At 37.8% G+C, this 19,551-nt stretch overlaps 2 protein-coding genes across 3 annotated transcripts in view; one reads left to right on the forward strand and one right to left on the reverse strand.

The window, feature by feature from the left end:
* The first annotated feature begins 228 nt into the window (after nt 1–228).
* On the forward strand, nt 229–1,506 carry ptf1a (pancreas associated transcription factor 1a). The gene is made up of 2 exons (XM_077229993.1): nt 229–887; nt 988–1,506. The coding sequence occupies exons 1-2, from the start codon at nt 293–295 to the stop codon at nt 1,188–1,190; spliced, it is 798 nt and encodes a 265-aa protein (XP_077086108.1). The 5' UTR covers nt 229–292; the 3' UTR covers nt 1,191–1,506.
* Nucleotides 1,507–7,513: 6,007 nt separating this feature from the next.
* The window catches only part of cunh10orf67 (chromosome unknown C10orf67 homolog), a 40,309-nt gene continuing 28,271 nt past the window's right edge, over nt 7,514–19,551 (reverse strand). Inside the window, exons 9-17 of one of the 2 annotated variants that reach the window (XR_013203695.1) lie at nt 19,368–19,433; nt 16,113–16,166; nt 15,958–16,037; nt 15,810–15,875; nt 15,640–15,727; nt 12,714–12,800; nt 12,543–12,636; nt 9,415–9,768; nt 7,514–9,093 (exon numbers count right to left, since the gene is read on the reverse strand). Coding sequence is in view for 1 of the 2 variants with exons in the window: in XM_077229457.1 (XP_077085572.1) it covers nt 9,704–9,768; nt 12,543–12,636; nt 12,714–12,800; nt 15,640–15,727; nt 15,810–15,875; nt 15,958–16,037; nt 16,113–16,166; nt 19,368–19,433 (600 nt within the window). In the remaining variant the exon portion in view is untranslated. Of the gene's footprint in view, nt 9,094–9,148; nt 9,769–12,542; nt 12,637–12,713; nt 12,801–15,639; nt 15,728–15,809; nt 15,876–15,957; nt 16,038–16,112; nt 16,167–19,367; nt 19,434–19,551 lie in introns of those variants that run through there. The other variant, XM_077229457.1, reaches the window with a different exon arrangement.

A 19,551-nucleotide genomic window follows, 5' to 3' on the forward strand; every position in this document is an offset into this window, starting at 1 on the left:
TGTTGACAATTTAGGAGCATGTCCTGTCTCGGTGTTTTGGGCTGAGGGGGCGTGTACTGAGGGGGTGGCCTGTTAACATGCCTTATCCTAAGGTGAGCTGCATCAGCTGCGGACGCTGGGGATGCTTTGCGCTGATTGGCTGTCGTTTACGGTCAATGGCACGCGACTATGGATGTAGTTATAAGAGTCCTCGCGTGCCGCCTTTCAAACCGAACCAACTCTTGAGCATCAAGAGGAAAGCTCGAAAAGTCGGCGATTGTTGTTACTGGGCAACACCAGGACAGCACAAAAAATGGACACTGTGTTGGATCCATTCACAGGCTTAGACTCCTTCTCCTCCCCTTATTTCGACGACGATGACTTTTTCACGGACCACTCGTCGAGAGACCCCTTGGACACAGACGACTTTTTGGACGAGGACGTCGATTTCCTCACCAGTCAAATCCAAGAATATTATAAAGACAGTCGGATAGCGCAGGACGGAGACTATTGTGACGTTGGCAACTTCTCCTTTTCCTCGTCTTCTTCGACTTTCTCGTACGGATGTGCTGACAGCACCTCGGAGCTGTCCCCTCACAGAGACGGGCTGTTACTGAAGAGGCGGAGGCGGATGAGATCAGAAGCGGAGATGCAACAGTTGCGTCAAGCTGCTAACGTCCGGGAGCGACGGAGGATGCAGTCCATTAACGATGCGTTCGAGGGACTGCGATCTCACATCCCTACCCTACCTTACGAGAAGAGACTTTCAAAAGTTGACACTTTACGTCTGGCAATCGGCTACATAAACTTTCTTGCAGAACTTGTGCAGTCCGACATGCCAATCCGGAACCCACACAGTGATACTTTAAACCAACCTAAAAAAGTCATAATTTGCCACAGAGGAACAAGTACGTGTTATTAAGAATTATTATTACTATTATTTGTATAAATGTTGTTGTTGTTGTTGTTATCATCATCATTTAAACAACTCTTATCTTTTTTTTCTAGGATCCCCATCTCCAAATGACCCAGACTACGGGTTGCCTCCTCTCGCCGGACACTCTCTTTCATGGACTGATGAGAAGCAGTTAAAAGATCAGAACATCATTAGAACAGCGAAAGTCTGGACACCAGAGGACCCACGAAAGTTGCACTTGAAATCATCCATAAACAACATTGAGAATGAACCCCCCTTTAACTGTATTTCCTAAGGCAGTGCCGTTATTATCCTGTATACACATTGTGTAACTGAATTGTATGGATATATCCATTTATTTTGTTTATTTGTAATATATTATTGTGACTATCCGCTTTTCAGCTTTTTAGTCTGAATTGAACATAAGGCCACTGGCAATCATTTTGTGTTGTATTTAATTGATTTAATTCTGCTGTAATATATTTTTCTAACTTAATACTGATTTTATGTCAAACAAAACATATTTTTATACAAACGAAACACGAAAAATATTTTCCTATATTTGTCTATATTTATACTGAAATGTCTCAATAAATTTGTCTGATATCCCACGCTCATGTGTTTGAATCATTCAATGTCACAATATCCCTATATTTAAACAATTCCAACCATTAAGTGGACACCCAAAATATATATTGTTGGTTTGCTCAAGGCTCTTCGTCAGTTTAAAATATCAAAATGATTGAAAATTAAATAATTTAGACAAACATGCATCTTTTGGTGTACTATATAATTCTATTTTTACAATATAATAATGTCAACAGAGTAGGCATATATGATGATATATCTTGTAGACAGGTCATCTTTTATTCTGCAACAATGAATGGGCCGTGCGATTAACTGTAACTAAAACGTGGTTTCTGAATAGATACTTTGACGTGAGGTGTGAAGCCTTGGATATGGTGTGTAACAACAGCTGAAAGATGTCACTATTTATCATTATGGAAATCTGACGAACCCTCGCTGTGACTCTGACAGTTTGGGTGAAAAATAAATAAATAACTAAACAGGAGAGGAACGAGTATGTTTTAAAGTGTGGGTCCAAATTGCTAAAAGAGGCATGACGTTTCCTTTGCCTTGGGCAGTTGGCCTGGGTACACTGCAGGTGCTCAGAGGCAAAATTTTCCCGTGGTATCCACTCGTGTTCTATGTACCCAGTTCTCTCATCGTCAGCTCTCGCAGTTATTAAGAGGTAGCCCAAACACATGTCCAATGTAAACTCATGAAGAGCTCTTGGAGGCTAATATCTTGGATGGACTGACTGGAATCACAGGTATTTATCTAATACTATCATTTAAAATATCATTTGTTTACATTATAATGTCTGTTCTTGTTTGTTCTATATATCATATTATTAATACACGGCGTGCGCAGAGTATGGAAGCATAATTACATGTTTGCTGTTGTTAACTAATGCTTTGCGGTTACTAATGCATTTACTTCCCTATTTAGTTAGGTAAGTTTATTGAAGATGGAGATGACTATGTAATTAGTGTCTACAATAATCCTCAAATTCTATTGGGAACTTTCCTAATGAATTAAATTAAATCTAAACTGATGGACATAATCCAACTTTACCATGTATTAGCGCCTCATTAAACGCGTTGATTTCTGCTATCCAGGGCGCAGGACTAAAACCATGTAATCCCATTATGCTCATTAGAAAGTCAAATGCTAGCAAGTCAGACTTAACTAAGATAAAGGACCCCAAACGTCTTATGGCGATTTTATAGCGAACTATTTGCCCGTGGTAAAATTTCAATTTGATTAAGGGAAGACAGAGACCAAAAATACGGCTATCATTGTATTTTGTCATCCTATAGTGAAAGGAGTTTTTCTAAACAGGCAGAGTACAAAACCCTTAAAGTATCTTTTGGAGGAGCGCCGGTGGAGCGGAAGAAAAAGGCTGATGCACTGGATCTTTTCAGGTTTCTATTTTGTCACTTTGGGGTTTTGGCTTGGCAAAGCTTAAAGGGCTACCGTTTATTGTTTGTACGGTTTATACCCTTTATTATGTTTTCCAACGTCCCACAGGCTCTAATTGCAAAGTCTGCGATGTGGATGCCGATGGGTAGCAGGGCGATTTCATCTAGGCTTTGCGCAGTTTGGTCAGTCGTGTAGATTTGATTAACTATATACAGATAAAAATCACTAACTAAAAACGTGAGCAAAAAACACTATTTTGCGCTATTTTTTCCTTTCTTTCCCTGTGTTCATAAAGCAGACAGATTTTGCGCAGTGAAATTTTATAAAAATAGGCTAAATGTACAGTCGCCGTCATCAATTATGAGCCCATAGTCCCCAACTATAATTATTAAAGAAAGTGAAATGATTACGCACGGTTTATAACTATCAGTGTCAACAATCTTTCGATGCGCACTAAGCTGGGAACAACGCCTATCAAGATTCTCATAAGCTTTAAATCTGCTCATATTCGGATTATCGCCTGAAAAAATATGGAGGGTAAAATCTTTGAGTCCAGCGCATTTTCATTAGTGCATGGCAACAGTGGCATCGGGGTGCCAGCTGCCAGCCTGAACAAACACCAGTTGATTCCCCGATACCCAAACTCTTTAAAGCCCACTAAATCCCCCATGTCCAAGTCGCATCTGGGGGTACAGCGTAATCCTCAATACAACAAATATATCACTAATTATTTGTCCAGAAATATTACCTCGGGAGGGCACAGGCTAACAGGTGCTTGAGAAAGCCAGGCTCATCATGCACCCCGGGAAAGGGGGACTTGTTTTTGTTTTTTTTAAGTACAGGCTGTCCAGGCGCCCCTGGTTTTACACGGTGCTGAGTCTGCAGATAATTGCCATGATATCTTTATTGCTAGGACTGTGTTCTGAGCTTTAATATATCCGTCCCTGTCGAGTTTCTCTTCGATGCACCTGGTATTTCAAACTTGTTCTTTTTGTGCGCCTGGGTCCTGGACAGCAGCTGCTTAAAACAAGCAAAGAGGGAGGCCCGTCTCCGTCTACATCGTCTCCAAGACGTGTTGGCATGGTTTTCTTGTCTTTAATGTACCATTAGCCTTTGTCTTGACACAATATGGGAACAGTAAAGCATGACGTGCGTTATAATAAAACACATTTTCAATGATCCACCCGGATTTAGGGCGCCAACACGAGCCAGCCAACAGTATTGTTTTGTCCTCCAAGTCCACAGGCAGTAGACGCATTGCGCTGACTTGATCAAGCCATTAAATTTATGTCCACCAATTTTTCACGTGCAGAAAAAAGGACCGAAGCGCAGCCTCCCAAGGACATTGATTGCCTCGCCATCACCTGGCGTTCCGTTTAGAGGGAAGGGTAATACGAGGTGCTTCGTAAAGTGACTCCGTTAACATAAGGCCCTCACCATCCTGCTCCATTGTTTTGTCTTGTTAATAACTCATTACCCGGATTTAACAAATCCTCCATTGCATATGTTTGGTGTCTCCATATTTTGATCCGTACGATTAAGCAGATGTTACGATTGAAAACTGAAAAGTCCAAGGCTACTCATGTCTGAAAGGAGAAGAGCGGTCTCCGCGCGGGACTAACAAAGAGCCTTGGAGATCTTCAGAGAGACATTTACGACCAATAAACAGACTTCAACCTGCTCTATTTCAGCCATTGTGTCGTTTTTGAATAATTAAGGTTAATAAGAATAGGTTTGTATACTTTGAATGCCAGGACCACAGGTGCGGGGTGACGTGATGAATGATGTGCCTGATTTTTGCCAAGCTTGAGAGCCCTTCTCTTGGACCTTCAAGCTGATAGAAAATATTGTCATTTCTTTAATTCACAGCATTACTTTCAATCAGAACAAAGCCGGGTGATGAAAAGCTTATGTTGTAATGAAACACTACGTGGTGGCTGCAGTGCCTCAGAAAAGAAAGAGCGAGTCAATGCCCGGGCGCGCTTTGGTTTGTGGGCACGTAGTCTGCTCCATCTAAATCAAATAAAAGGAACCTTTCCAACTTTTAAAAGACCACGTTTTACCTTTATTATGGCCTTTACGGCTGTGTCCATTAAGCATATGGTGCGAAAGCAGCAGCCTTTGTACTGACGAAACCCTCGACACAGCAACCGGTGTCTATTGCGAATCATTTAACTTCTTAGCAGCCAAACAGGATCCAGGGAAACGAGTGCACAAAAGCGCGCACGCGTGCAGGATTTTTAAGAAAAAGAAAATATTGGTCAATTGAGCATAAAAGGAGAGAATGACCCCCTTAGGCAGCTCCTCGTTCTCTTTTGTAACAAAAGACGCCAGTTACCTCCAGAAAAAATACTGTTATGCCGTGACATTGGTCCATGGAAAATAAAACATCACCAAGGCAAGCTGGGTTTTTGCGCACGGGATGCCCACCTAACAAGAGCAAAATGGGAAGCTGGCAGAGTTTTGCTCGTCTGAAAGTGGCCTCCCTCTCTTCACCCCAACGCTTGAATTCAGGAAAAAGACTTTCAGCACGAGACTTTCCTCCATATTTTTACGTTACTTTTATCTATGCGTTCCGTATGCATTTAATGTGCATATTCAGAATTTTGTTTTTGGATATGTTGTTATGAAAGTGCATTGCCTTTTCCTCAATACATCATAATAGGTCACACCATAGCCTACCTATACTTCAAAGTTAAAAACACATTATATAATCTCAGGCATGACATCTCTTAAAATTGATTATTTTAAGATGATCATGATGATGATTACCGCCATTTGTAATTATTAGTTTCGTAAATGATGACATTAATCGACCGATTACAGCAATTAATCGAATTGCATTGGATTTTCCAAGTCATGGTCAAAGCAAACTTCAAGACAATCTGGATTTTTAAAAAATAAGTTAAATCGTTACTTTAGAAGCCATAGCTGACCGTACAAAACCTGCATTGTGCGTAAAATATAAAGATAGTCGTTGTAAACTCAAGAAGAAGAAAAACATCTTTGAACTTTAAACTCATAACACAGGGTTCACGATTATCCACAATGGTATCTCTGGTGCTTTAGAATAGCAATTCAGATTGGTCGCCTTACACCAGGGACAGCTGGCTTTGCTTGGCCGTGGAACCCCATACCACCCTTGGTGGACCATACACAACGACACTGACCTTACCGCGGGGGAAGCCAAAATGTGCCTTTGACTGAATTAGCCTCAAAGACGTCTTGCTATGATCTTTGTTCGCCACAGAATGGACTGAATATTGTTCTTAATATGAGAGGCATTGTATCCAGCTTTTGCGTGCCCCATATGAAATATTACTGCTCCTTTATTCAAACTCTCGTATTTCAAGGCAGGCATGTAGTTACCGTATGCGGTTTTGTGTCAGTGCTAAGATATCCAGACCCTGCCTGTCAATTCATTCAAATGCCTGGATCACATACTTTTATTAATGCATTTTGCTTTGTTTGAACCCATCGCAAGGGAATGCGTATTCTGAAAGTTCTTCAAGGAATGAGGGCTTAGAAAACACAGAACAACATGCATCTTAATATGCCTATACACTGCTTTCCGTAATCAATGGCTTTCAAACGGGCCTTTAATAGAGAGTTTTAGTTTACGAATTCCCATAAATAAATTTTGTAAAAAAAATTCTTTTTGTTAGTAATTTTCGTGGCGTCATTTTCCAGTAGTGTTTAACAACAAGGTCAGTGTGCTAAATAGACGCTCATAAACAGTCCCGTTATCCTACCATAGCAACTGCACGCTGATCACCGTATTGCCAATGTAGATTACATTTCACAAATATAATAATTAAAAAACCTTTGCTTAAAATTTATTTATGTAGACTCCCCAACTTTCTGACTTCCTTTAAGGGGTTCAATGTAGCCCCATTAATCGCACTCTGGCTGACATAGACTATTTTTTCCATGACGTGACAAAAATGAGAGAGAGAAAAAGAAAGACGATTTTTAAAGCATAGCCTACTTTTAAATTTTTTTTTCTTTCCTAATTTCCAAACCGCAGCCTTCTGCATACGAGAAGGGAACAGTTTCGCGTTGATAATTGATCCACTTTTTTATTCAGACTTCTACCTTCAGCAAAGAGACAGAAAAGTCGGCTAAAATGTGATAAATTACAACTATGCAAATTTCATTCACTGGGGTTTGTAAGTGTGTCTATCTGAAAGTGAATAAGGCCATGCAGTCAGTCTGCGCGCACTCGGGGAGCTCGGGACCCCAGGGCGCGGATCAAAGCGCCCCATTCTTTTTCATCCCCGGTATTCTCCCACAAACGATTTCGATACAATATGTTTCCATGATGCACGTCATGTGCCTGGGACGCAGAACTCGCTGAATCTTAGCTCAATGCGTCGTTCGCCCTTTGTTCGACAGGATGGACTTGAGAGGGTTTTTCCCCTAGTTGCCAGGTTTCTAAAGTGTAAAAGCATGCATCATTTTTCACCAGGTCTCGTTGTAATATTCACAAAAGGGAATCTATGAAAACAGACCTTTCAGTTGTTCGCTGGCATGAACCTCACTGCTGTCCAACTGATTTCTCCTATTATAAGCATTTCTCAGCGGGGAGCTATTTGCAACACAAATGCAGAGTAACACCCACACACAACAGTATTTTTTAGAGTAAAGATGTCCAGCTTTATGACATTAATAAATTATTTCTCTGCAACAAAAAAAAAACATATGAGAATAAATTAAGTAGGGATTATACTATTATTATAAAAGTGTTTTATTTTATTTTTTTATTCATTTTAATTGACCAAATAATTAAAAATTTTTTTATTTTGTTTGGATAAGTTAGGAGGCAACCCCATTACCTTAAAAAGGTATCTTTTATTCGATTCGATTATCTTTTATTCAATTATCTTCCAGCTTTGAATGAACTTCTAGCTGTGGCAGAGAAGCTAAAGTGCAAAACAGCAGCTCAGTGCAACTTGACCATAAGTTTAGAGTGATTGGCTGAAATGGCCTTGGGCCAGAGCTGGGAAAGCTTCCAGGCCAGACTCCCATTAACCCTCTATGGTGAAACTCTGCTGGAATCCAACACACCAGCCATTGCCATTTATCTACCAACTAATGAAACTAATTAATTTCTGGAGTTCAGCTAAAATTCCACTTTGTTGTTTTACAACCCGAGCCTGAAACCCTGTGAAAGTAGCAAACAACTTTAGTGCGATACCCCCTCCTGGGATTGTTTTAGCTAATGATATATATCTGACATCTTATAGTAGTTTCTATGGTAACTAGGCCGCAAGCAGTTTGGACCATGCTGGTCTGTTCAGTAGCACAGCAGTATGGAAAAGTTGTTTTGTGACTCTGGCAATGGACCAGTTAGTGGAAGATTACAAGGAATTAGGCCATAATCACATAATCCCTGAGAAAAGGGTCACGGCACAGTGATCAGGCTGATCAAGTCATAACCCAATAACCATCCGTTGTACATGACAGATAGTTAAAGGAGACATTGGTAATTGATTCTAACCCTGTCCCTGAGGGTCAGTGGGGTCTGGTGAGACCAGAGTTTGGAGAACAGCTCTGCAGGGGTTTGCCACAGAAGGAACACTGTTTATACAGAACACTCCAGCTACCAGCCAAACCCCTCTGTTCTAAAGATTTAGAAGGTCAATGGTACTACATAGGTGATAGTAAAATTAACTCTGTTGAAATGTTGGATTTTTTTAAGCCTGCGCAACACAACTAAATGTAAAAGTTGTGGCCATTTCTATGATCATTTATTCTGTACAGTGTGCAGAAGTGAAATAAAGACAGAGCGAAAGTGATGGGGGCAGAGCAAAACTAAAGACTGAAATGGGTTCGAGAGCCAAGATCTTATTGTTCGGCTTCACAGCCATTGAGATCGCCTCCAAAGCTGTGCATTCCGCTGGTTTTGTGCTGTATGCGGCATGCGGAAAGCGAAAGCCCATTCTTGGAGCACTCTTTACTGTGGCAAAAGAATGCATACAGTTACTCATGTCTGCACCTCTCCAACAGCATTCAGGCTTAAGAGCTGCAGTAGACTGAGTCCATTCACAGCACAGTCAATTACAGTCAGTTAAAGTCATGATAGCCTTTGTTTTCTCTTAATGGGAGCTCTGTGTGGCTTCACTATGGGGGAAATCGAATGAATTTACTTAAAGAGATTTGAAGTTTTCTCTTTGCTTTGCTTGAAAACATGCCAAAAAAGTTCAAACGCGCTGTGGAGTGCCGTGATATCTTCACTGTCAAAATGAATCGACTTTTGTTCAAATGTATGGAGTAGGAATTATTGTGCAAATGTTTTATTATGTAGAGCAGCTGATACAGATCAATATCCTAAAATATAATTATAGACTGTGAATTCTATTTTCACTTTCCTTCTTCAGACCAAAAACAATTCAAATGAATGATTTCTGGTTCATAAAGAAAAAAGTTGTTCTATAATGTGACTATCATACATAGTCAAGTTTTGAAATTACACAAACATGCAGAGCACAGACAAAAGGCTCATTCACACCAAGGAAGATAACGATAAAGACATAGTTCTAAAAAAAATTCTAAATCTAAAAGAATAGCAGAGTCCACACCACAACTATTACGAAAACAGCACAAAGAAATGATTAAGTTGAAATCACTTTCAGATCGATTTTTTCCAGCAATCAGAATCCATACTTCTTTAAGAGCTCAAGCATTTAAAACACTAGTCGACATAACTGCAGCGATATTGTCTGCTGGTGCGCACACATTTAGTTATCGTTATAGTTATCGTTCTTGGTGCCATTTCTATTTCAAATGTAGTGTGATTTAATCTACAGTGTGGTTGCCCGTTTAGAAGAAAGAACAAACTCCAGTTGATACTTCATCTTCCTCGTCTGCAAGGGTCACCTGGGAATCTGCAATTAAAGAAAACACTTAATTTAGAAAAAAGAACTTAAAAACGCAAAGGAAATCTTACATTAAACCAACAGTGCCCATTAAAATAATCTAAAATACACCAAACAAGTTTGGCTTTCATAAAATAATCCAAAATTATTAATTTTATTTGAAATTACAAGGTAGTGCATACATAATATTACCAGCCATTTAGCTGAATATCACAAGTAAATTATAGATTTTTATTGATATTAGAGCAGCTATAAATTGTGATGCAGGAACTGTGGTTTTTACCATCCCAAGTCATTTTTTGTACCAATCAAGTGAATGCGAGTTCTGCCCATGGGAGGGGCAACATGACATTTCCCTGGCCGATTCAAAACAGGTCACGGACCCTCCATAGACACCAAGGCGGTGGGAGGGAGAACTTAACCACACCGTGTAACCGAATCAAACCAGTGGTTACCCCTTTTCAGCCCACTGGAATAGCCATAACAATACCATTCACATTGCAGCAGAGAAGACATGCTCCTTTGAGACTGACTGAGAGGCTTTTTATCAACTGCAGGGCTTTGTAGCCTTTTAGAGCAAAAAAAAAAAAAGTTCATTTTCAAAGTTGTTTGTTTTGTAAGATATTTTATTTTTATTTTTTTGGGGGAGGGTGTGGGTCTAAATATGAGGTAAAAAGAGTCTTAACAATTGCTGATGACAGAATACATAGTTTTAAGTGCAGTAAAAAAAAAAAAAAAGTCAAGCTCAGGACTGCCCTAGTGCTGACCTATGCCTTTCAGGTTGCTTGAACACATCAGAATTGCCATTGTTGAGGTTGATTAATTGAGTCTGATAAGTTACCATGAATGAAGATTGTTATAGAGTTTAATGTGGTGGGCCTGGGTTTGTAAATGCTTCTTTCAAATAGTTCTGCAGAAAGCATATGGGCCAGACGTATTCATGAACAAAAAAGGAAGAAAAATTTATTATGGTTGTGTCCAAGCAGTCTTGTCCCCCTTCTTTTGATCATTTGCCGAATGACTTTGAATCCATGCACTTGCCATGTTAAAAAGGGAACATTTAAATCTGTTAGAAAAAAAGAGAGATTTTAACTTGCTGCACACGTTTTACTCTCTTTGATAGTGTTCACAATGTTGTAAAAAAGTGTAATACTTACTATATTTTTTATTATTATTATTATTGTGACATTTTCTTTAATCAAAATATTGGCATTTAAATCAGATTAATTTTAGAAGACAATATTCATTATTAAAAAATTAGGCTCAGCTAACAAGAACACTCAGGCAGACAGACATACAGCCTTAGCTTGGATGTCCACATACAAGCTTGTAAAAGTGCAAGCTTGAAATTATTCACACCACCTTAGATTGGTGACACACTGAATAAACATAATCTGCTGTGTGACAACAATGTTTGCCAAGTCTTTCCAAGTGTCAAGACCCTCAGTAGCCGGTGCCTTATCTCCAGTGTCTCAATTATTGGGTGTCAGTGGTGATGTATGGACCAGATTCCCATTATTTAGACATGGGCCGGCTAGCAGTTGTAGAGGTCACTGGCCAGGCCCTCTGGTCAGAGGACCAGTGACCCCCTTCATGCTGACCCACTATAAACTACTGCAGTGGCCTGTAAACATCTCTATCCAGAGCCTAGGCTGCAAGTACAAGACACTTTTCACAAGTGCTTAAGCAAATATACAGAGGGTTAGACCTGAACGCTTATATCCTTCTTTTATATTTACTGCTTATATATATATATATATATATATATAGTTTTATTATTATTTAAGTTATATACACATATATACACACACCCTCTTATGTTCACCAAGGATGCATTTATTTGTTCAAAAATACATAAAAAAATAGTAATATTATGAAATCTTAATTTTCAGAAACATTACTCTTTCAGTGTCACATGATCCTTCAGAAATCATTCTAATATGCTGATTTTGTGCTCAGGAAACGTTTCTTATTATTCAATGCAGAAAACAGACATAATTTAATATTTTTGTGGAAACAGTGATACTTTTTTAGGATTCTTTGATGAATAAAATTTTCAAAAGTACTGCATGCTTTTGAAATAAAAGTCTATATTATGAATGTCTTTACAGTCTCTTTTTATTTTTGTTTAATGCAACCTTGCTAAATAGAAGTATTAATTACTTCCAAAAAAAATCGTACCGGCCCTAAACGTTTGACTGGTAGTGTTTACATGTAATTGAAATAACTATATATATCCATTAAATCAACAAACATTTGTAATAAAAAGAAGAACTAATGCAGAACCAATTACACATTTATTATCTGACTACTGGCCTGTAGAAATCCACTGACAACACAGCGCTGTAATTTGGGAAGATTGATTAGTTAGCTTCTGTGCATCAGATATTTGTGTAGAGCTTCCATATTGACAGAAGGAATTAAGTCTTTTGGGTTATCTAGCCAAGTCATGCCTGCTAAGCTCATTAACCTAGATCCCAATCATCAGAAAGTCAATAATAGGCAAGAGAGATTAAAAAGTAGCTAAGGCAAGACAACTCTCTCCATCATTTCTCACTCCTCATGTGTCAGTGCTAATTTGATAATAGTGCACAAGGCAGCTTTTCAAAGTGACGTGACATATTTGGTCAAATCAATAAATTTGAGCAATGTATAAACATCTTTTTTGATGTGGTCAATTTGAGGACAGGTATTAATGCTATACGACAACTGTAATCAAGTTAAATTAGATATTTTAGTTACTTGTCTGTGTTGTTATCTCTTCCAGGTTGACATGCACTAACCTAATCCAGGGAGAGCATCTGCACCTCTCTCACTCTGTAGACTGATGTCCACGACCCTGTCCCTTTTCTGCTGGCCTCCAGCATCTATACGTGGCTTAGAGCAGAGGGACATTTAAGCTACAAGGTCCATCACAACAAAACCAGAACAATTTCAGTCGGAAGGTTCCTTACCAAAGGAGCCATTTTGCTGTTTAGGTACAACCTTTTAACGGTATCATCTGCTGGACTCTTCTTCTGTGGTGAGCAAGGGGCATCCATCTACAAGAAAAAAAGACATTTGAAATATCTCACATTTTCTCATTTACATATGTTGGTTTCACTTTATTAATGCGGACATCTCATAGATGCAGTTGTTTTTATACTGGAGTCATGATATTTGCTAAACTCCAAACTATTTGCTAAAGATTAAAACATATCAACCTTTCAAGTAATGAGGACTATATGATGAAAACATCATGAAAGCCTTTCAAGCAATGAGGACCATTTCTCATAAGTCAGTTTTCAACATATTACTAAAGACATTTTTTAAAGATTTGATCTTCACAAGTATAACCCAACCTGTACACAGACACACACAATTACTCTAAATGAATATACGGAAATATCTAGAACTACATTGTTTTAATGTAGTTAATCATAAATACTGCAGACAATTTAACAGAAATTAACACCCTAACAGACAATTTAACAGAAATGAACTCCCTGACAGAAAACATTTTTACAATTAAAAAAAATATATACATATTTACTTTATTTATATTATCAATTTATGTCCCCAGATAGAGGATTTGTCAGATTTAGCTCACTTCTGGGGAAAAATTTTAAGTAGTAACAAACACGTGTAAGCTTTTGATCGAAAGTTTAGGGTCAGTATTAAAACTATTAATCGTGTCTAATCGCACATTTATCGTGAAATGAAGCATATTTATGTTTAACACATTAATTTTGTCATCATTTGCTATATCCAGCAAAGAAAACCATAAATTGAAGGGTGATTGAAGGGTGACACTTGGAGACTCCAAAAGGATACCAAATAATATAAGGAGTCCATATAATTCAATATGTGAGTCTCTATTCTCTCTGCCATCTCTGATAGAAGGGTTGTTTAAATGATACTGTTTTCAACTAAAGTCGGAAAACTTTTAATGCGTCTTTGCCGTTCATTTTTCACGACAACGGCACTTTGGCGATCTGAAAACGCAAAGTTTTGAAATCTGGTTTCAAAGTGCAAGTTTTTGTAAATGATACCGTTATCGTCTCCATCTAAACAACAAATGAGAATTTGTGAAAACAGTGACGTCATGCGCATGCGTGTTACGTGTTAAGTCTATAGGCGCATAGTGTTTCTTTACAAAGTGACATTGCCAACTACTGGCCTGGCATACATAACACAGCCTTTGTAGTTGTGTTCGCGGATCTTTGTGAACGGGATCGTTTTGACAAGTCGTCTTTACACGGAAAAATCTAAAATTATCTAATCACAAACAGAGAAGCAAAATCGACTTAAAGGGTTAGAAAAGAGATTTCCGACTAACATTGTAGAAGCTCAGTGTGATAAACTTCCGGATTTTAAGGATTCGTTTACACGATAACGATGTACTAAAAAGGGAAAAGTTTTTCCATTACGTTTTTCACAAACAACATTGTCAAAACAATCACCGTTAACACGGATCCGCAAAAACGATTAAAAATGCTGTATTATGCATGCCAGGCCAGTAGTTGGCAATCTTACTGTGTAAAGAAAAACTACGCGTCTATTGACTGAACACGTAATACAGGCATGACGTCACCATTTTCACAAATTCGCGTTTTTGTAGTTTACATGGGGACAAAGGTATCATTTTCAGTTTTAAAAGGTTTGTATTTTCAGGCCCCCAAACTGCTGTTGTAGTCTAAATGACGCATACAGTTTTTTCCGTTTTTAGTTGAAAACAGTGTCATATAAACTGCCCCTAAGATCATCTAACTGCATTACAGAAATTATGTTAATGACGCAATTTTACTTCATTTCTCATGTGTTAACGTTGATAGCCCTAATATATATATATATATATATATATATATATATATATATATCAAAAGTGAAAGTAAATACATTTATAATGTTTCAAAATGTTTACGTATTTTAGAAAAGTTATTTTGAACTTTTTACTGATCAAAGAATCTTGAAAAAATGGTATCACAGTTTCCACAAAAAAAGCAGCACAACTGTTTGCAACAAGGATAATGAAATGTTACTTGAGCACTGAATCAGCATGATGTGACATTAAAGACTGGAGTACTGGCTGCTGAAAATACAGTGTTACCATCACAAGACTAAATTACCTTTTAAAACAAATTATTAAATTGTAATAATATTTTACAATATTAATGATTTTATTGTAATTTTTATCAAATAAATGGAGCCTTTGAGAGCATAAGAGACTTCTTTCAAAAACATTAAAAAGTCTTACTAACCCTAAAATTCTGAACGGTATTGTACAGTATATACACAACAAAAATAGCATATATAATGGCAAACATTAAATACATGTCTCTATTAAGGCATTATCGGCTGTTTTCATTGGCATTTTTTGTTTAATAAATGACATCTGACACAGGCAGGCCACAACGAGGTGAGCCGAGTTACATTTGTTCGCCTGCTAAATGGGGTGTGGGGTGCAGAGCAAAACAAAAACAAAACTTATGCATATTCATCAGCCTTCACCAATTGAGGCCAGAGATGAGGGGCATAATGGGCATGCACCTGTTAAAGTCTGTTCTGGGTTAACCTCTACTGTATATGTGCTCTGTGTGTGTGTGTGTGTGTGTGTGTGTGTGTGTGTGTGTGTGTGTGTGTGTGTGTGTGTGTGTGTGTGTGTGTGTGTGTGTGTGTGTGTGTGTGTGTGTGTGTGTGTGTGTGTGTGTGTGTGTGTGTGCGGGATAGGCCACAGGTGCAGATTTCATTAAGTGTTACATGATTAAAGCCCTTCGCTCTTTCAGAGTGGTAAGATCAGCTTTGATGAAGGAAAAGACGTATATAAAAGACGTAATATCATGGGAGAGCATATTGATTCAAAGTGGACAAAACTGTATCGCTCTCAGAGAAGCTACTGACCGCAAAACTGACTGAGGCATTGTGCAGAATGGCCTCCTGCCGCTGCAAAGTCTGCCGTAAAAACATCTCATCCTTGATGGCATGGAAACTTAAGAGAGAAATAGTCAATGTAGCAGAGCTCATGGAGCCTAATGAAACAAAAATTGGAGTTACAAAACTTTAGGGTGTACCTCTGTCTTAAAATCTCAAACTTCTTTTCCCACACCTGATTGGACATGCACAACTGCTTATTGAGCCTGACAACATTTCAAAACAATAAGAACAACACAGGGCAGTGGAAAGAACAAGTACTTGATCTATTCCAAAGTTTTATTATACCTTTCAATCTCCCTTTTCAGCACTGCTTCAGTCTTTCTGTGTTCTTTAATTTTTTGGACCAGCTCTGTATCCCCAAGAAGCTGAAAGAAAAAGAATGCTCAGATTCAGAGAAGTTTATGGATGCATGTATGCTACTTCAACAAAGAGAGGCTTACCTCCATGGTTGTAAGTTCTGCTGGCTTATGCTTCTCAATTTCAGTGGCAGCTTTCTGAAAACAGGAGAATCACAAACATATACTAAAATTATAATGATGCATTTCTGTATAGTACTTGTACGTTAATAAAGGAGTACAAATAAAATGTAACTTTTGTGTCTTTGCATTACATCTTAAAGGGATTACCAAAAAATATCTATTCTGTTATAATTTACTCACTCTTACAATATGTCATTCCAAACCTCTATTCAATTCAATTCATTTGTTTAGCGCTTTTTACAATACATATTGTTTCACAGCTTCACAAAAAAGCATGTTCCAATATTCTGTTCTTACTTTACTTTCTTTCTTCTAAGATTTTGAGAAATGTCTCAGCGTGTTTTGCTCATACATTGAAAGTCAGTGGGGTCCAATGTTGTTTGGACTCCAACATTCTTAAAAACATCTCCTTTTGTGTTTGTCACGAGAAATAAAGTTTATAGCAGGCTTGTTTACTAGAGCAACATAATGGTGAGTGAATGATGATAGAATTTTAAATTTTGGGTGAACTGTCCCCTGAATCTAGTAACATGTTTCATGTGCCTGTCCACCTCAGCTCAGAAGAAAGGAAATGGCTTTGAAGTTTTATCTGTTCTCTGAAAGAGATTTAAATGGAGGGCCATATTCGGTGTGTCATTATATCAGTCCATCGCTCACAAAGGGTCATTTTAACACCAAATGTCCACTTTGTGTTGCATGTCCAATCAAGGCTTGACACAGCTTTGTGGAATGTCATGTTGGCTGATTGAGTGCATACGTTCAGAGCAGTGTGAAGGTCAGGTCACCTGAGGTCAGCTCGGACATCCACTTTTCCACCCGTGTTCCCCCAAAAAGGCCTAATAGAACGTGGGAGTCCCTTTTTAAGTTTCTCTTAGTAAGAGTGGGTGCAGAGTGTGTTGTTAGTCTAACCCAACACAGAAAGGATGTCAGTCCACCCTTTTTCTTTCATCCTAACCAAAGAAAAAAAAGAGAATGGGAAAAGGAAAAGTTTCCTTGCCAGATTGTTCAAAGACCCATTATGTGCAAAAAGGAGTAGGTGTTGATTTTTGACAAGACAACAGAGAGTTGTGTAAGGCCTCATGAAGTACTCTATATTGAGAATGAACACTAATGAAGGCCTGTTACACTTCAGTCTGTTTCCTTAATAGTTTGATGAATGCAGCGGCACATATATAGTTTAGACATAAAATAATTAATAATTGACAATTCAACCGAAGAATAACATTCAAAAGTTCGGGGTCAGTAAGATTTTTTTTTACGTTTTTTTAATGCTCACCAAGGCTGCATTTATTTTGACAAAAATAAAGTTAAAACACATTTTAACACATTTTTTTCAAAAGAAAGTGATGAAAAGAAAGTTCAAAAGAACAGCATTTATTTTAAACAGAAATCTTTGGTGACATTATAAATATCTTTAATATAATCGAATGCATCATTGTTAGTAAAAAAAAGAAAAGAAATATGAAAGTATTAATTAAAAAAGTAAAAAACTTACTGACCCTAAACTTTTGTTTGTAGTGTGTATTTCGGTGAGAAAAAAAAAACATTGAAAACATTATCAATTATAATGACATGATTTTGAAAAATAGTGCTTCTAATCATTCACGCACAGACCACATGTTTATAGAACTATTGTTTTCCAAGGTAATTAAATCAAACTGTTTGAGCATTGTATCTAAGTTTGAGTCACTGTTTATAGAGGACCAGGCACGTGCCAGTTAAAATTGAAGCTTGGGCATTATAAAAAATGATGAGTCCCACACATTTCCACAATAACTAGCCACAGTGGCCAAGCTCATTGTTAGAGTGCCCTTCATGAAGTGGACTTTAAACCGGGCTTATTGTCCACTTTGATTCAGCTGTACCCCATCACCCACTCCAGCCTGTCACTGTGTTGTGTCAGCTGCATGCCACATTCCACCCTCTCCTAGGCATCGAGGCCAGGGATTCACACTGGCCACCTCCTCGGCCGCCTCTATGCGGTCAGCGTGTTGACAGAGTCATCGTCCTGATTCCCCACTCCCCCCTTAACAAGCCATGAACAAGCAAATAAAAAAAAATAGAAGGATGTCCAAGAAGACGTGATGCTATGGCCATTTTTATAAAGGATCAGCTACAATAATAGTTTATAGTGTGTTTATTTAAAGGTAAGTATGATAAGCACTGGAAATAGCATTATATAAAAATATCAATTAAAAAATGTAAACAAATATAATTATTATATTATATTATAATAATAATGAATTAATATACATAAAGTATAAAATATGTATAATATAATATACAGTAATAGTCAGCAATGAGTGTCTATGACAATTTATACACTATCTTTGGGGTCGGTAAGATGTTTTAATACTTTAGAAAGAAGGTTCTTATGCTCTTAAGCTCACCATGGCAGCATGATTTTATAAAATACAGTTTCTTTTTTTAACTAGAACTGTTTTCTATTTAAATATATTTTAAAATGTAATTTATTCCTGTGATGGCAGAGCTGATCTTTCAGCATCATTACTCCAGTCTTCAGTGTCACATGATCCTCCAGAAATCATTCTAATATGAGGAATTGGTGCTCAAGAAAAATTTCTTATTATTAGCATTGACAGTTGTGCTGCTAAAGTTTTCGTAGTTTTTATTCAGGATTCTTTGATGAATAGAAAGTTCAAAAGAACAGCATTAATTTGAAATAAAAATCTTTTGTAACATAAATGTCTTTGCTGTCACTTTTGATCAATTTAATGTGTCCTTTCTGAATTAAAGGATTAAATGTAAAAATCTTAATGACCTCAAACTTTTGAACGATAGTGTAGGTGAGCATTAATAGCTTGAATTAAGAATTTACTTAACTTAGCAAGGTTGTAATTCACATCTGTGATAGAAAAGGCATTTTAGATGTGTATTTCGATAAAGAAAGACAAAGATATGCACTTGACAGAGAGAGAGAGAGCTGTCATCCATCACTCAGGGCTGTTAATGAATGCGTTTCACTGTTGGAACGGGTTGAATTTTAACCACAGAATCATGGCTAAAATCGATATTACTTAGACACTGCGTGTGCACCTTATCCTCCGTCTTTACTTTAGGACACTGATGTCTGGGGTAATGGAGGGACCGTTCTTTGGTCAAGAGTTCAAGACCTCCAAACATCCTGAGACTGATAGGACTTGAGTCAAGTCCGTGCCGTATCTGAGCATGTGTTCAGCTGCGTCTCATACTCACCTCCTTCAAGTGTGAGGCTTCAATGCATGCAATTTCTTTCTTCATCTCCTCTTTTAACTGATTTATCTGCAAAAGAAAATTAAAATGTTATCTCACAAACAAGAGCAGACAGTGAGAGACTTCATGTTGCTTGCTTACACGCAACCATCCCAAAGGTTCTGGTATTTTAGGAGTGTTTACACCC

This window comes from Siphateles boraxobius, unplaced genomic scaffold, assembly GCF_051911475.1.
Source record: "Siphateles boraxobius isolate OS27281-9 unplaced genomic scaffold, OSU_SipBor_1 1, whole genome shotgun sequence".
Classification (NCBI taxonomy): domain Eukaryota; kingdom Metazoa; phylum Chordata; class Actinopteri; order Cypriniformes; family Leuciscidae; genus Siphateles; species Siphateles boraxobius.